The 12,343-nt window shown below is 32.5% G+C and overlaps 3 protein-coding genes across 6 annotated transcripts; 1 reads left to right on the forward strand and 2 right to left on the reverse strand.

Annotated features, from left to right (window-relative positions):
* Positions 1–245: 245 nt before the first annotated feature.
* Ctl1 (choline transporter-like protein 1) lies at positions 246–5,249 on the reverse strand. Its single transcript, XM_083035514.1, has 12 exons — positions 5,008–5,249; positions 4,594–4,739; positions 4,121–4,512; positions 3,959–4,048; positions 3,483–3,622; positions 3,183–3,369; positions 2,971–3,102; positions 2,748–2,892; positions 2,525–2,665; positions 2,257–2,416; positions 1,847–2,068; positions 246–1,738 (listed from the first exon to the last, which is right to left on the reverse strand). Exons 1-12 carry the CDS (start codon positions 5,116–5,118, stop codon positions 1,583–1,585), a joined length of 2,022 nt encoding a protein of 673 aa, XP_082891640.1. The 5' UTR covers positions 5,119–5,249; the 3' UTR covers positions 246–1,582.
* A 311-nt stretch (positions 5,250–5,560) lies between these two features.
* Hakai (E3 ubiquitin-protein ligase Hakai) lies at positions 5,561–8,347 on the forward strand. Of its 4 annotated transcripts, none has more exons than XM_083035518.1 (5): positions 5,561–5,756; positions 6,325–6,475; positions 6,562–6,873; positions 6,953–7,141; positions 7,308–8,347. In XM_083035518.1, the coding sequence occupies exons 2-5, from the start codon at positions 6,359–6,361 to the stop codon at positions 8,043–8,045; spliced, it is 1,356 nt and encodes a 451-aa protein (XP_082891644.1). In that variant the 5' UTR covers positions 5,561–5,756; positions 6,325–6,358; the 3' UTR covers positions 8,046–8,347. The 4 variants fall into 4 exon arrangements, with proteins under 4 accessions (XP_082891644.1, XP_082891645.1, XP_082891641.1 ...); XM_083035519.1 differs by having other exon boundaries at positions 6,365–6,475; XM_083035515.1 differs by having other exon boundaries at positions 5,562–5,756; positions 6,301–6,475.
* A 1,919-nt stretch (positions 8,348–10,266) lies between these two features.
* On the reverse strand, positions 10,267–12,169 carry LOC145934776 (transmembrane protein 115). Its single transcript, XM_083035520.1, has 4 exons — positions 11,685–12,169; positions 11,187–11,442; positions 10,933–11,109; positions 10,267–10,787 (listed from the first exon to the last, which is right to left on the reverse strand). The coding sequence occupies exons 1-4, from the start codon at positions 12,133–12,135 to the stop codon at positions 10,583–10,585; spliced, it is 1,089 nt and encodes a 362-aa protein (XP_082891646.1). The 5' UTR covers positions 12,136–12,169; the 3' UTR covers positions 10,267–10,582.
* Positions 12,170–12,343: the final 174 nt, after the last annotated feature.

Raw genomic sequence — 12,343 nt, forward strand, 5'->3', positions numbered from 1 at the left:
ATAAACCTTTTTTTCATTGAATGCATTGTGCATATTTATGTTGTGCTCTTAGGAGATCCTTTAAATTTAATATATAATTAAATAATACAAAATTATTTTTCAATAATTTTTCCTTAATCACTAATATACGTATTCAAATTAATTTTTTTTTTTTCAGTATTAATATTTATAACTATTTGATATAGGCGCTGTCAGCTATATATAACATATAAATATCATAATAGTCGATTATTTAAAACATTATTTAAAACATATTGAATCAAATTGCTCGATAATACTTTGTATTAATTAGCATGCCATACTTCATCATATAATTATCTAGAATACTTTAAATGCATCTTAGAAACTATATCCTTATTATCTAATGAACTGAAGTTTTAATCTTGTATTTCTTTCTTTTTTTGATATATTTGATTGGAAGGAATGAGAGAAATGTGTAAAGTTTAGAAAATAGACTTTCCATTTGCAATAAGCAGAGTAACAATTTTTCATCATTACGATAAATACTTCGATGATAAATATATATCCATATAAGAAATATACTTTATGTAAGACATTTTTTGAATTACAAATAATTGTACTTTGCTGCATTAAAATACATATTTCTTATAAAGAGAAGTTATATTTCTTCATAACAATGTTTTTTGCATTTGCTTTTAATATATTTTAAAGATCAATATAAATATCATCTTATTACAAATGTTTCTAAGACAAGACATAGTTAAATTTTTAGTCTGTGCAATGGCACTTTGATGACATAGTGTTATATATTTAGAAAAGATATAAATTGGATTCATATTCTTTATGTTCATTATTGATATATTTAGTACTGAATGCCTGTAGAGGGCTATGAAAAACTTCTTATATAAAACAAGATACTGTAATCTAATCTTTCTCTCAATGATAGTAAAAATTATAAAGTACATTTTAAAGTCTGGCAGTTAAATAAAGAGCTTGCATTAAGTACAAGCAGATTACATATCTGGATAATTAATTGTCCGTATTGTTCCCCGTTTTATAAGCATAATTCATTTTGTTGCATTATCAAACTGCGAGTTCGAGATTCTTGTGTCAATCAAAATTGTCTAAATATCTTTTTTGTGATGACAAAAAATCCAACAATTAATTCAGTCTGAATAAAATCTGATAATGAACATATCACAAAAGACCTGTAGTCTTAAGAGAGTTAATACCAAAAAATCGTAATATTATACAATATATAAAACTACATGATTAGATAAAACTTATATATATATATTATATATATACATATATAATATTATTATAGTATTCATTTATGTTTCGTTATATGTAAAAAATATGTTATGAATGATATTATATCTTCACACATGACAGATATCTTAAAACACTAAATTCTAAAAATAATTCTCGTGATAGATTTTTGTAAAGTTACTTGTATAACGATACGATATTGTGAAAATCGAAAGGAATGCATTCTCATTAGTGTCTTAGGCAAAGTGATAAAGTGCATAAAAAAATAAGTATTCCAACAATATAAAAAAAGATATGTACGTACGAAAAAAGATGTGTATAAAAAATATGCATATAAATTATCAAATACTCATTCATTTATCGGTGTCATTTCGTGGGACTGTTGGCCGTTTGTGTTTCTGCTGGAGGTTCCGATTTGTGCTAATGCGGATTGGCGCCATTTTCCATTATCACCGTTCAAGTTTTTATCCTCGCATATACATAAGAATAGCGTATCAATGACAGTCTAAAATAATAGAAATTATCTTATTAATAAAAGATTTAATTCACTTGTATGCTTGCAAAACCTTGACAAAATGTTATAAGTATGAATAAAGAAATTTACGTGACTCACCTCATAAAGAGAAATTATACAATGAGCGATGAAGAATGAAAAGACGCAAACAATAAGGATCGGAATAGCGTAAAAATGCAGCTTAGGATCTTGTCTCATCAAGAGCAATGCGACACTTCCGGTTGTAGCTGTGACGAAACACTTTCCCAAGAACAATATAAAATCGCCAAATCCATTGATCACTGCTACTTGCAGAGCATTACTGACGAGTGTTGTAAAGGCCTTAAAATAATTAAAATTTATAAATCTTTTATCATTACATAGTTAATAATGATATACATATATATATATGTATATTTCTCATATTTTTTCCCCTCAAAATCCCATTATCACATATTATATCTATAATCTTTCTCTAGAGTCTTTTTATTTTTTATAAATATTATAAACTCTTTGACACTAAAACATACTGTTTTAGCTGCATCGCAAAAATGGGTACCCTCTATAGCAATAACAGTGTATGCGTTATGATTCATATATCGAATAAATTTTTCTAAACAGTAGAAACAGCAAATGCAACATTTCAAACCACACTGGGAGCATGGAGATGTTTCCTTAGTCTTTTCAAATCTATGGAATAATATAAAGAGAAATGATACATGTTCAAGATGAAGAATCAAAAGATAATTGAAGGAAATCAAAAATATCTAATAAATTAATTTTTATCATGAAACTTACTTGGTATGCAGATATGTTAAAATTAGTCTGGGTAATTTAAAAATAGTTATCAAAAATGACCCACAAGCTACAGAGCCTAAATGATAACAGGCCAATTGTCCTATGGATGAACACACTGGAGATTTACTGGCATTTTTATCTCTAACAAAAAGAATTCAAAAAAGAAAAATTATAATTATTATATTATATTATATTATCATTACATTATATTATAAAATATTACCTAAAGTACCAGTGGGCAACAGAACCTGATATTACCATGGTTTGACATCCAAGAATAAATTCTGACGTCCATATCAGTCCAATAAGATAAACCCACCACATGTATTTTACCCAAGTTGCATCAACATATTCCACAAGAGTAAATGCTACAATGTTTAATAATTCATCATTTGATTTTCTTCATTGATTATAAGACAATCAATTGTACAAGTGAAATGATATACTTTTGAAACTGTCCAGAGAAAAGTCTATCTTTTTCTCCTCAATTAGTGGAGCCTTTTCACCAATTAAACTTAAATTCACAGGATCAAATATATTGTTTTTGTACATTTGCACTGACTTTGTCTCAGGATAATCTGCAATAAAGTATAAAAAATACATTTCTCTGATCATGAATTATCTTCTATCCTTTAATTAAATATTGTAAAATACTCACTGGCCGTTGCAAGACAAAGAATTATTAATACCCAAAAGGCAAAAAATATTATTAAAGTTAAAAATGTTAAGACTGGTTCAAAAAATAAACCAGGTAATTCTCTCAAGCATTTTGCGCTTTCTTTGAATAGTGCTGCCATAAAGCTGATACGTTTGCGTAGTATGCATGAAAGAAATAGTAAAGTAATCTGTATAAAGTAAGAAAGATTTTATTAAATTTTATTAAAAGCAATTTTTACATTATAAATTCTTGTTAATTATAATATCTTATTTATATACTTTATTATAAAGTCATACTTACAGTGATAATAGTAGCGATAATGGAAAACGCAAGAAATGCTCTTTCATTTCGGACAGATTCTTCAAGAAGTTCATTTGGGTCAGTTTTGTCCAAAGTTTTCTTTATATCAATATATGTCATCCATAAAAGAATTGTGCCACCTGGAATATAATATTAGAAATGTCTTTCTATTACTATTCTATTCTATTGTATATTATCAATCTTAAATGCATACAATATTAATTTGCAATCATCTTTGTTATATATACGATAATTTTTATAAAAATATTAAAATTTGCATTCGTGTATGATATATATACAACATAAATGCAAATAGTATAAAAAAAAGCATACATATCACCTATTGATATATTTTTTAATAATATATTACTTTTGTAAACATTGTTTACTTGAATATATATAATCAGTTTGATATAATATATTCACTGAGAAAATTTAGATCTCACATTAATATTTTATCAGAATGTATAACTTACCTGTGCAAGCGATGCTTACGAGTACAATTATAATCCATGTCACAAGACTTGCCAATAAATGAAAGATGGATATTATAAGGACTGATAAAGCTAAAAGAAGATAAATATCTGATGTATAACTTGTATGCATTATGATACAACAATATATACAAACTTTCTTACCACAAGCAAGAAAAGCTAGTGCTAGAATTTCCTTCCAAGTTTTGTACAGGTCTCCCAAAACTTGTTCGATAACGTCCCACGAATTGATTAAGCCATATAAATTCGAGATTATCGTTTCGCCCACATCCTGGACCGCCTTAGGGATACAACGATTTAAAACGGGCGTACTGGGATAAATTGGCATCTCGGGACAAGATCCGTTCTTGAATTTGCTACTCTGGCTGTTACACGCACTAAAATCACTGCCTGGTCTGTCGTGGCATAATTGTGATCCCGTTGCTTGGTAAAATGTACAAATATCATTCATTGTCTGCAAGGTTCTGTCGGGACATTGTTTCACACAAATTTTTAAGGACTGTGTAACATTATTTATATCCAAAAAGAATAAGTATCTGAAATATAACATATTTATTTTTAGAGACTATATAGATTTACTTTCAATGAAGGAGATAAAAAGTATGAAAAATACTGACGGCTTATCACTGGTATCTTGCCCAGAAAGCTCCATGCTACCAAATTTTGGATTATTCTTCACCCCACACGTATTTCCAAAACTGTCATATCCATTTATAAGTCGTATAGGATTACCATAGACTATGGCAAAGGCAGCGATCAAGATCTGTAGACAGAAAAGTTATCCCGTTAGATCCTAAGCTATTTCCCTATAATATATAAGAAATTTATTTGATAAAACTAAAAATTCTAAAATAAGTTTTCTCATTAATATTCTTATTAATAAGTTTTCTATATATAAAATGTTATGAAAATGCATGTATTGCAGTTTATCAAAACTATTCTTATATATTCTTAATATTGGGGCACAGGCGTCTTAAAAAAAAAGGTAAAAAAAAATGATGCTTGAGTGTATACAGTAGGCATTTGTGTACCATAAGAAACCAGAATGCTATAAAGAGGCAGAGCCAGAAAACATCCGTGCATTCTCGCACCCGAATAGAATCGGCGCGTTCCTCATTCTTGCTACCGGTGCAACAAGACATTTTCTTTCGTCTTGCTATATGCAGTTACGCTATATAACGAAAAGGCACTTGTTGGGCAAAGTCGTTATCAGTCGTTATTGTTGTGTCGGCGCGCGTCCCTTTCGACTCGGAATAATCCACGCTCAGTGCCGTATAAAGAAGGGGGAAGGCTAACGATAAAAGGAGACGGAGATGTTTATCAGTCAGATTGTCAGATTAATGTTGTAGTCATTAGTAAACGCTCCAGGGCTTTTTTCTCGATAATCGTCGGTCTATGCTCTCGATTGACTTATAAATATCGCCCCAGGAGTCGTGAATAAGCGTACGGATCATTTTCGCGTGTCTTAGGTTCGGAAATTTCATCCCTACGGATGTGTGGAAAATTTTTCAGCGTCACGAGCAGACGGCCCTGAGAACGCGTTCTGGCGTAGTATCGTTTCCACGGCAACGTACGTACACGTCACACAAAGAATTAGCGAGGCTTCATTGAAGACCGCCCGGGCCCGGCCGCGCCGCCGCGATGTGACAGCATCGCGAAGATTATCGCGCCATTCGGCATTCAGCCGCGCGGATCTGTGGCATGTTGTAGGTTGTAGGATCGTGTATATCGCTTAACAAAACAAACGATCTCCACCTCATCGTTTAATCAAAATTCGATTGTAAGTATCGCTATTCATAAATATATCGTGTTCCCGATCGTCGCTTTTGTACTCGAAAACTGTCGGGAGCGGAGAATTGTCGAAACGGGCTAAAATATAACCTGTCTGTGACATATTTTGAGACACATCGAGTGCCAAAAGTTTGATTTTCTTCAAGAAAAAAAGCTAAAAGCATAAGAATTCATAGCCTTAATTTCGAAATACATTTCAAGCGTATTTCAATCGATGTTTAATTAATAATATATTTTATATAATTGATATATTTAATTAATAGTGTATCGATTTTCCTTCTTATCTAGTTTTACTAATAATTGTTTCTACTTAAAAATTTGTATAGCAAAATTACTTCATTTGACATATCTTAGAAATAATATACGAATAAATTGTTACTCTTTGTTCCTTTCCTTGTAACTATCTCGACAATAAGTTTCGATAAACTTATGAAAAAATTATTATAATTTTATATATCTTTATATATAATATATAATTAAATATTATATAAAGACTTCTAAAAAGAATTTTTTACATTGGGTTATTATGCAAGCGATCTGATAATGAAAAGATGAAGTATATATATAGCATACGAAAGTATAATTTCAATAATGGAGGAAAATGGAGGCAAGAGGAGCATGAGGGGCAGAACTAGTCGTGGTCGTGGTCGCGGACGTGCCCGAGGAGGCAGTCGGACCGGTAGAGGAAAGACCAAGAAACAAGTCAAGGTATATACATGAACATCTTAACTTACATCTGCGGTCAAATTGTAATCTGATATGATCTAGTATTCATGCGTCGAAATTGCTTCTAGGTTATCGAAAGCGATGATGAAGACACTCCTCAGCAAGCAGACGATACTCCCGCGGAGACGATTGGTGGCGAGCAAGAGGAACATGAACCTCCGGTGACTCAGCAACCTTCTCTCGAGCAGCAATTCGATCTGGAAGCCGACATATCGCAATTAGAAGCGCCAACTTTCACGACCATCAATCGGGGTCCACCGGAGCCGATGCTGCGTTTGAGATGGGACCATCGAGTGAATCTTATAGGAGAGAAAGTACTGAATCCTATGATACACTGCTGCGACAAGTGTCTGAAGCCAATTCTTATCTATGGACGTATGGTATGTTTTATATACCAGTGTTAGAAAGAATCATGTTATAAATTAGCTCTTAATTATTGCTCTTAATATATGCTTTCAGATACCTTGCAAACATGTATTTTGCTTATCATGTGCTAAGAGAGAAGACAAAGTCTGTCCTCGTTGCATGGAGAAAGTTTCCAGAGTGGAACAAACTGGACTGGGTACTGTATTCATGTGTACACATGGTGGGACAAGATATGGTAATGCAGGATGTAGAAGAACATATCTCAGTCAAAGGGATCTGCAAGTAAATAAATATCAATCATTAATATCGCGCGTTATGTGCAAAATTTTTTTATAATTTAACAAAGAAATTACTTAATTAAATGTATAATTTAATAATATAGTTTAATATATATTTTGTAATTTACTATATATCATCATTGTTTATATTATATATTTATTGTATATAGGCTCACATTAATCATCGGCATATATCGGCGCCATCTCAACCAGTCCAAGGGATGCAGGTCGATCCTCCGCAATACGTGCATGCCAAATCAGAGATGGACTCGCAATTGACGAAGGTATCCTCCGTGCCGATGCAAAATACGCGGCTCAAATCCGTGCAATCTCACATGGTTCAACCGATCATGGGCAACGATCCTCGCGTCAATTCGTTGGTGAGCCAGCAGCCAGCGTTGGAGCAGCATCGGCAGCAGCACAGACAGCAGCAGCAGCAGCAACAGGCGATGATGTCGATGCAAAGTTACGCGCAGAGCACCGCGCCGCCTCCGCCGCCTCCGAATAACGCCCCGATGCGAACTAATCTAATCACCGTGCCGATTCAGGATACGGCATCCTTAGCCACGCATGATCTTCACGGACAGCAGAGTCATCATTATTATCCTCCACCGCCGCCGCCGCCACCACCGCCGCAAGTGAATTATGGCTACAATGTGCCACCGCCGGTGTCGCAGACGACGCAACAGTACTATCCGCAGCCGCAGCATCCGACTCAGGTGTCTTATGTGCCACCACCGCCGCCGCCGCAGCAGCAACAGTACGTGTCGTCGACGGCGACCTCCATAAGACCGTCGCCCGCTGGTTATATACAGGAACCCCAATATGGTCCGCCGCCGTCTCAGCAACAACCGCCACCGCCACCGCAGCCACAGTGGTCGCAACATCAACAGCAGTTTTATAGATAAAGAAAAAAAAGATTTCTATGAAATGTTGTGCAGTGTTGATAATAATGGTGATGTGAATGAATCATAAAAATAACAGATATACTATATATATATCTATCTACTTATATATTGTACAGAATGGGTGCGATATCAATGAGAACTTGGTGCTCTTTATGAGATTTTCTACTTTTAAAGGTTTTTAAAACAATATTATTAATTTAAAGAAATTTGAGAAGAATCACTCTCATATGATGCAAGCTCCATGGTAAGAGAGCTTCATGATAAGTTATTTTAATTTCGCAATAAAACTCTGATTTATTTTCTATTATGACTCCTTCAATTTCTCGACATTTGACTGATGAAGTCAGTATTGATCTTTATTATACTTTATCAAATATGATTGCTGATGTTACTATATAAATAGTCAAATTAATATATTTATTATTTCAATAAAGTTATTGAAATGTTATAATTGCATAAAATTTGGTGCAAAATATTAATAGTGAGATTGCATCTCTTAATAAAAGCTATATGAATTTTTTTGAAATGTTTTTAGATGTAATATTAAAAAATTCAGAATACGTTTACATATTATTAGAATTTTCCAAATCTCTAACATTTTCTTTTCGATCATATCAGTTGTAATACATATTGTGTGGTAATGAAATTAAGGATATTTCGTCGGTAGAATTTAATATTGTACAGACTGTGTAACGATTGTAACTTATGTACAAAACTAATGATATACATACAACATGTACATATACATGTAATAATAATATAATTATTACATTATATTCTCTTAAAACATGCCTAGTATGAATTCAACAAGAATTCATCAGTCATTCAACTAATTTTGGCCTTCCATTTTTCAGTAATAAATATTAATTGACTAAATACTTGTAATAAAAGTACTTAAAAGATTTATCAAGGACGCTGCACATGAATAGAAGATCAAAATTGTTCAGAATGCATTCGTACTCGATTTTTTATCACACCATACATAAAAATAGTTCTTAATTTCATTCCATATGTATATATATCGCTATATATATATAATCACTGCCCCTTTTTAATATCTTGTTCCCTTTATGTTTTACATCAATCTTTATTATATTTACAAACTCTGTGTAATTATGGATTTTATATACAACATACCCCTCATTATTCGTAATTATTACTATTTAAGCTATCATCCCCACACACTTTCACTTATTTATATATATATATATATATACGCGAATGTATCTATGAATGAATGAAAAATGTTATGCATTTTATATAATATTAAATACATTTATATAAAATAAGCGACCTTATATGAAACGAGAAGTTATGTTACTAAAACTGAAATTTTTACATACATCCTACATAACTCCAGCTAGAAAATTTAATAAAAAAATTGGCTTACAATTTCTTTATAATAAATGTTAAAAAATGAATGTAAGCTATAATCGACTATAACGCTTTAGAAGTTTTAATGAAAAAAAAAATATATATTTAAAAAAAAATTGAAATAGCAAGTATTAGCAAAACTGGTCAATTTCAACATATATACATATATAACATCTGCAAGTTAACAGGGAGATGTTCTATTTTCGCATTTTTTTACAGTAAAAATTTACCATAAAGTAAAATATTAAATGTGTTCTTTTTTCTTTTTAATTTTATGCAGAATCATATCACTGTATGTAATGAAAATATCTTTTTATTATATGTTATTAAATTGTCATCGAATTTTTTAATGAAACAGTGCACTCTAATTGTATGGCACTATAAATCTATGAGGTCGCCTTTTTAATATTAAAATTTTTGTCATTATTCATTGATTTTTCCATAATCTTCAGTAACAAAGAACACTATCTTGCTTCTTGGAAAATAGCATCGTATGATGCAAAGATTTATTTTATATTTTCCACTTTTAAAAATCTTCTAAAGAAATTTTTTTAAACGCCAGCATTAATATGGCATAATAATCAATAAAGAGTATTATACAAAATCTGTGATCGCTGTATGCAATGATAATAAAGATACTTTACCAGAATTACCAGAAAGAAATAGATACTACACAGAAATAAAATTTATTGCAAATTATTGAAATAAAAGTTAGGATTTTTCTATTTATTAGATAATTTAATTTAATTTTTTTTAAATAGCAAAACATTAATTTTTTTTTAATTAGGAGATTCTTTTTTATGATTGAAAGACCAACTTTCAAATTTTTCCATATAAAAAAAGTTTGATGAAAAATTAAAACCAACAACTTATATAAGAATACCAATTATGATATCAATACGAATATTATAAGAAAATAAATATAACTAATAATTTAATATTTATGAAAAAAGTAATTTATCAAGTTATGTGTATACAAATAAGTATAGTTAACAAATTGAATTCTATGTACATTACTTTTCACGAGAACTTAAAAAAATACATTTTAGACCCATTATTGATTATAGCCATATTATAAACCCATCTTATATAATTATGTGTATTCTTTAGAAGTTTTTTAATGCAATTTATAAACCTATTGAAATTCAGTCAGTCTCATATAATCACGTACTAGTAGTAGGATGATTGTGTATATTGACACTGACTTGTGGAATAAGCGGCGATGCGAGTGGTTTGGGCGTTATGGACTCAGGTATTGGTATAGAAACTGCAGGAGGAACAGGCGAGTGTTTTTTAGCTCTGTCTGGTTGCCAAGGTTTTGCATGATCTTTGTTTAATCTCTCACTCAGTGCTTTCAATGCTATTTGCCTGCAAAATAGATATTGATTAGAAAAATCAATATATCAGTCAGTTGCAAAATTATGCTTCAAAAATAGACTTTAAATATTTTAAAGAATGAAAATTGAATTCTCCTATATATTTGTGTCATGTGTTTTATCTTATAACTACTCACCTGCGTCGTTCGCTATCATGCGGATCAATACCAGGAAGATTAATAACCAAGCCAGGTGGCGTGTTGGACATGTCAAATCTTCTAACTACTTTTCGGCAAAGTCCAATACGTACAAAAAACCCATGTATAGTATTACTCACTACTGCTATTGGCGGTTGCAAGACGTTTGGGAAAAAGCTGTAAGAAAAGGTCAACACAAAGCTCAATAGAAATGTTAGTATTTCATAAATGGAGCAAAATTACAAAATTCTTACCTTGCAAATGTAAAGTTATCTGCCATGTCTCCTCGAGTACCATTATTGTGTTTTTGATAAAATCTTAGATATGTCCAAGATATCAACAGTCCACTGAGAAACATAGTGGGATGAGTACCTTCTAGTAATCCAACAAGCCATAATATCAATCCCACAATCCATACCATTAAGGGTATATTTCTATTTGTGATCTTTCCAATAGGGGTCTTCATTAAGATATGATCCGGCATTATTTGCTTCACTGCTACTGCGACCCCTACAAAATAAAATGATCATATTATTAACAACAAAATGTTGAAAAAATTTCTTTGGTTTCAAAAAATATAAACATTTTATAAGCGCGAATAATATTGAGAATATTTAAAAATCACTTTTATCAATGTTTTTGATTAATCAATTAACTTCAGTCCACTATTTCACTCAGTGATACACGCAGACCGAGAAATTCAGTGAAACTGAGATTTATCTAGATACACTAGCAACATTATAAAAAGGTACCTGCAATGTAGCCAGTCAATCCGTGTATGTGTATGTCAAAGAGCAGATCCGGATTGTTGGTGCACATGTAGAGAAATAGGTAGAAGAGCGCCGAGAGCACGGCGACGCCAAAGTTGACTATGGCGAAGAATGTCATCATCTCGAAAGCGCCCCATAGAGGCTCGATCAGTTTACCGCAGAGGCCGACGGTGACGATGTCCACGCACACCTCCCAAAAGTGTATCTCCAGGAAGCAGAAGGTGAAGGCGGTCCAGAACCAGAAGACCGGCGGCAGGAGGTAACCTGGCGTCACGCTCAGGATGCGCACCGTCTCCGCGGAGAAGGACAGGCAATAGGAGAGCAACACTACCACGCAGATAGACTTGACGCTGGTGCTCGTGTTGCCTAATAACGCTGCAGCCTGTTGCCTCAAGTAAGGGATATTCCTACCCAGGCCTTTTATCGCCGCCATCGCCGCGAGCAAACCTAACCTAACCTAACTTTCTTCGCACCCCTCCCCCGCCCCCTCCGGCTGTCTGACATTGGTCGCAGATTGCGTTCGAAGATCCAACTCGTCGGAGTGGATCAATCTGGACAAAAAAAATTTCCCGGTTCCTGATTGGTCGAGCGAACGTCGCTTCGTTCGATGAGAAGATTTTCCAACGCACCCACATCGATTG

This window comes from Prenolepis imparis, unplaced genomic scaffold (genome assembly GCF_030444845.1).
Source record: "Prenolepis imparis isolate NDT839.2.m4 unplaced genomic scaffold, iyPreImpa1.0 SCAF_4, whole genome shotgun sequence".
Taxonomy (NCBI): Eukaryota; Metazoa; Arthropoda; class Insecta; order Hymenoptera; family Formicidae; genus Prenolepis; species Prenolepis imparis.

Coding starts and splice junctions, on each gene's coding strand:
- Ctl1 (XM_083035514.1), bottom strand. CDS start 5,118: ATGTCTTGTTGCACCGGTAGCAAGAATGAGGAACGCGCCGATTCTATT. Junction 3,370..3,482: donor TTATCGCTACTATTATCACT/GTAAGTATGACT, acceptor TACTTTATACAG/ATTACTTTACTATTTCTTTC. Junction 1,739..1,846: donor GTATAATTTCTCTTTATGAG/GTGAGTCACGTA, acceptor CTATTATTTTAG/ACTGTCATTGATACGCTATT.
- LOC145934776 (XM_083035520.1), bottom strand. CDS start 12,135: ATGGCGGCGATAAAAGGCCTGGGTAGGAATATCCCTTACTTGAGGCAA. Junction 11,110..11,186: donor GATAACTTTACATTTGCAAG/GTAAGAATTTTG, acceptor CTTTTCTTACAG/CTTTTTCCCAAACGTCTTGC. Junction 10,788..10,932: donor CATGATAGCGAACGACGCAG/GTGAGTAGTTAT, acceptor TCTATTTTGCAG/GCAAATAGCATTGAAAGCAC.
- Hakai (XM_083035518.1), top strand. CDS start 6,359: ATGGAGGAAAATGGAGGCAAGAGGAGCATGAGGGGCAGAACTAGTCGT. Junction 6,874..6,952: donor TTCTTATCTATGGACGTATG/GTATGTTTTATA, acceptor ATATGCTTTCAG/ATACCTTGCAAACATGTATT. Junction 7,142..7,307: donor TCAGTCAAAGGGATCTGCAA/GTAAATAAATAT, acceptor TATTGTATATAG/GCTCACATTAATCATCGGCA.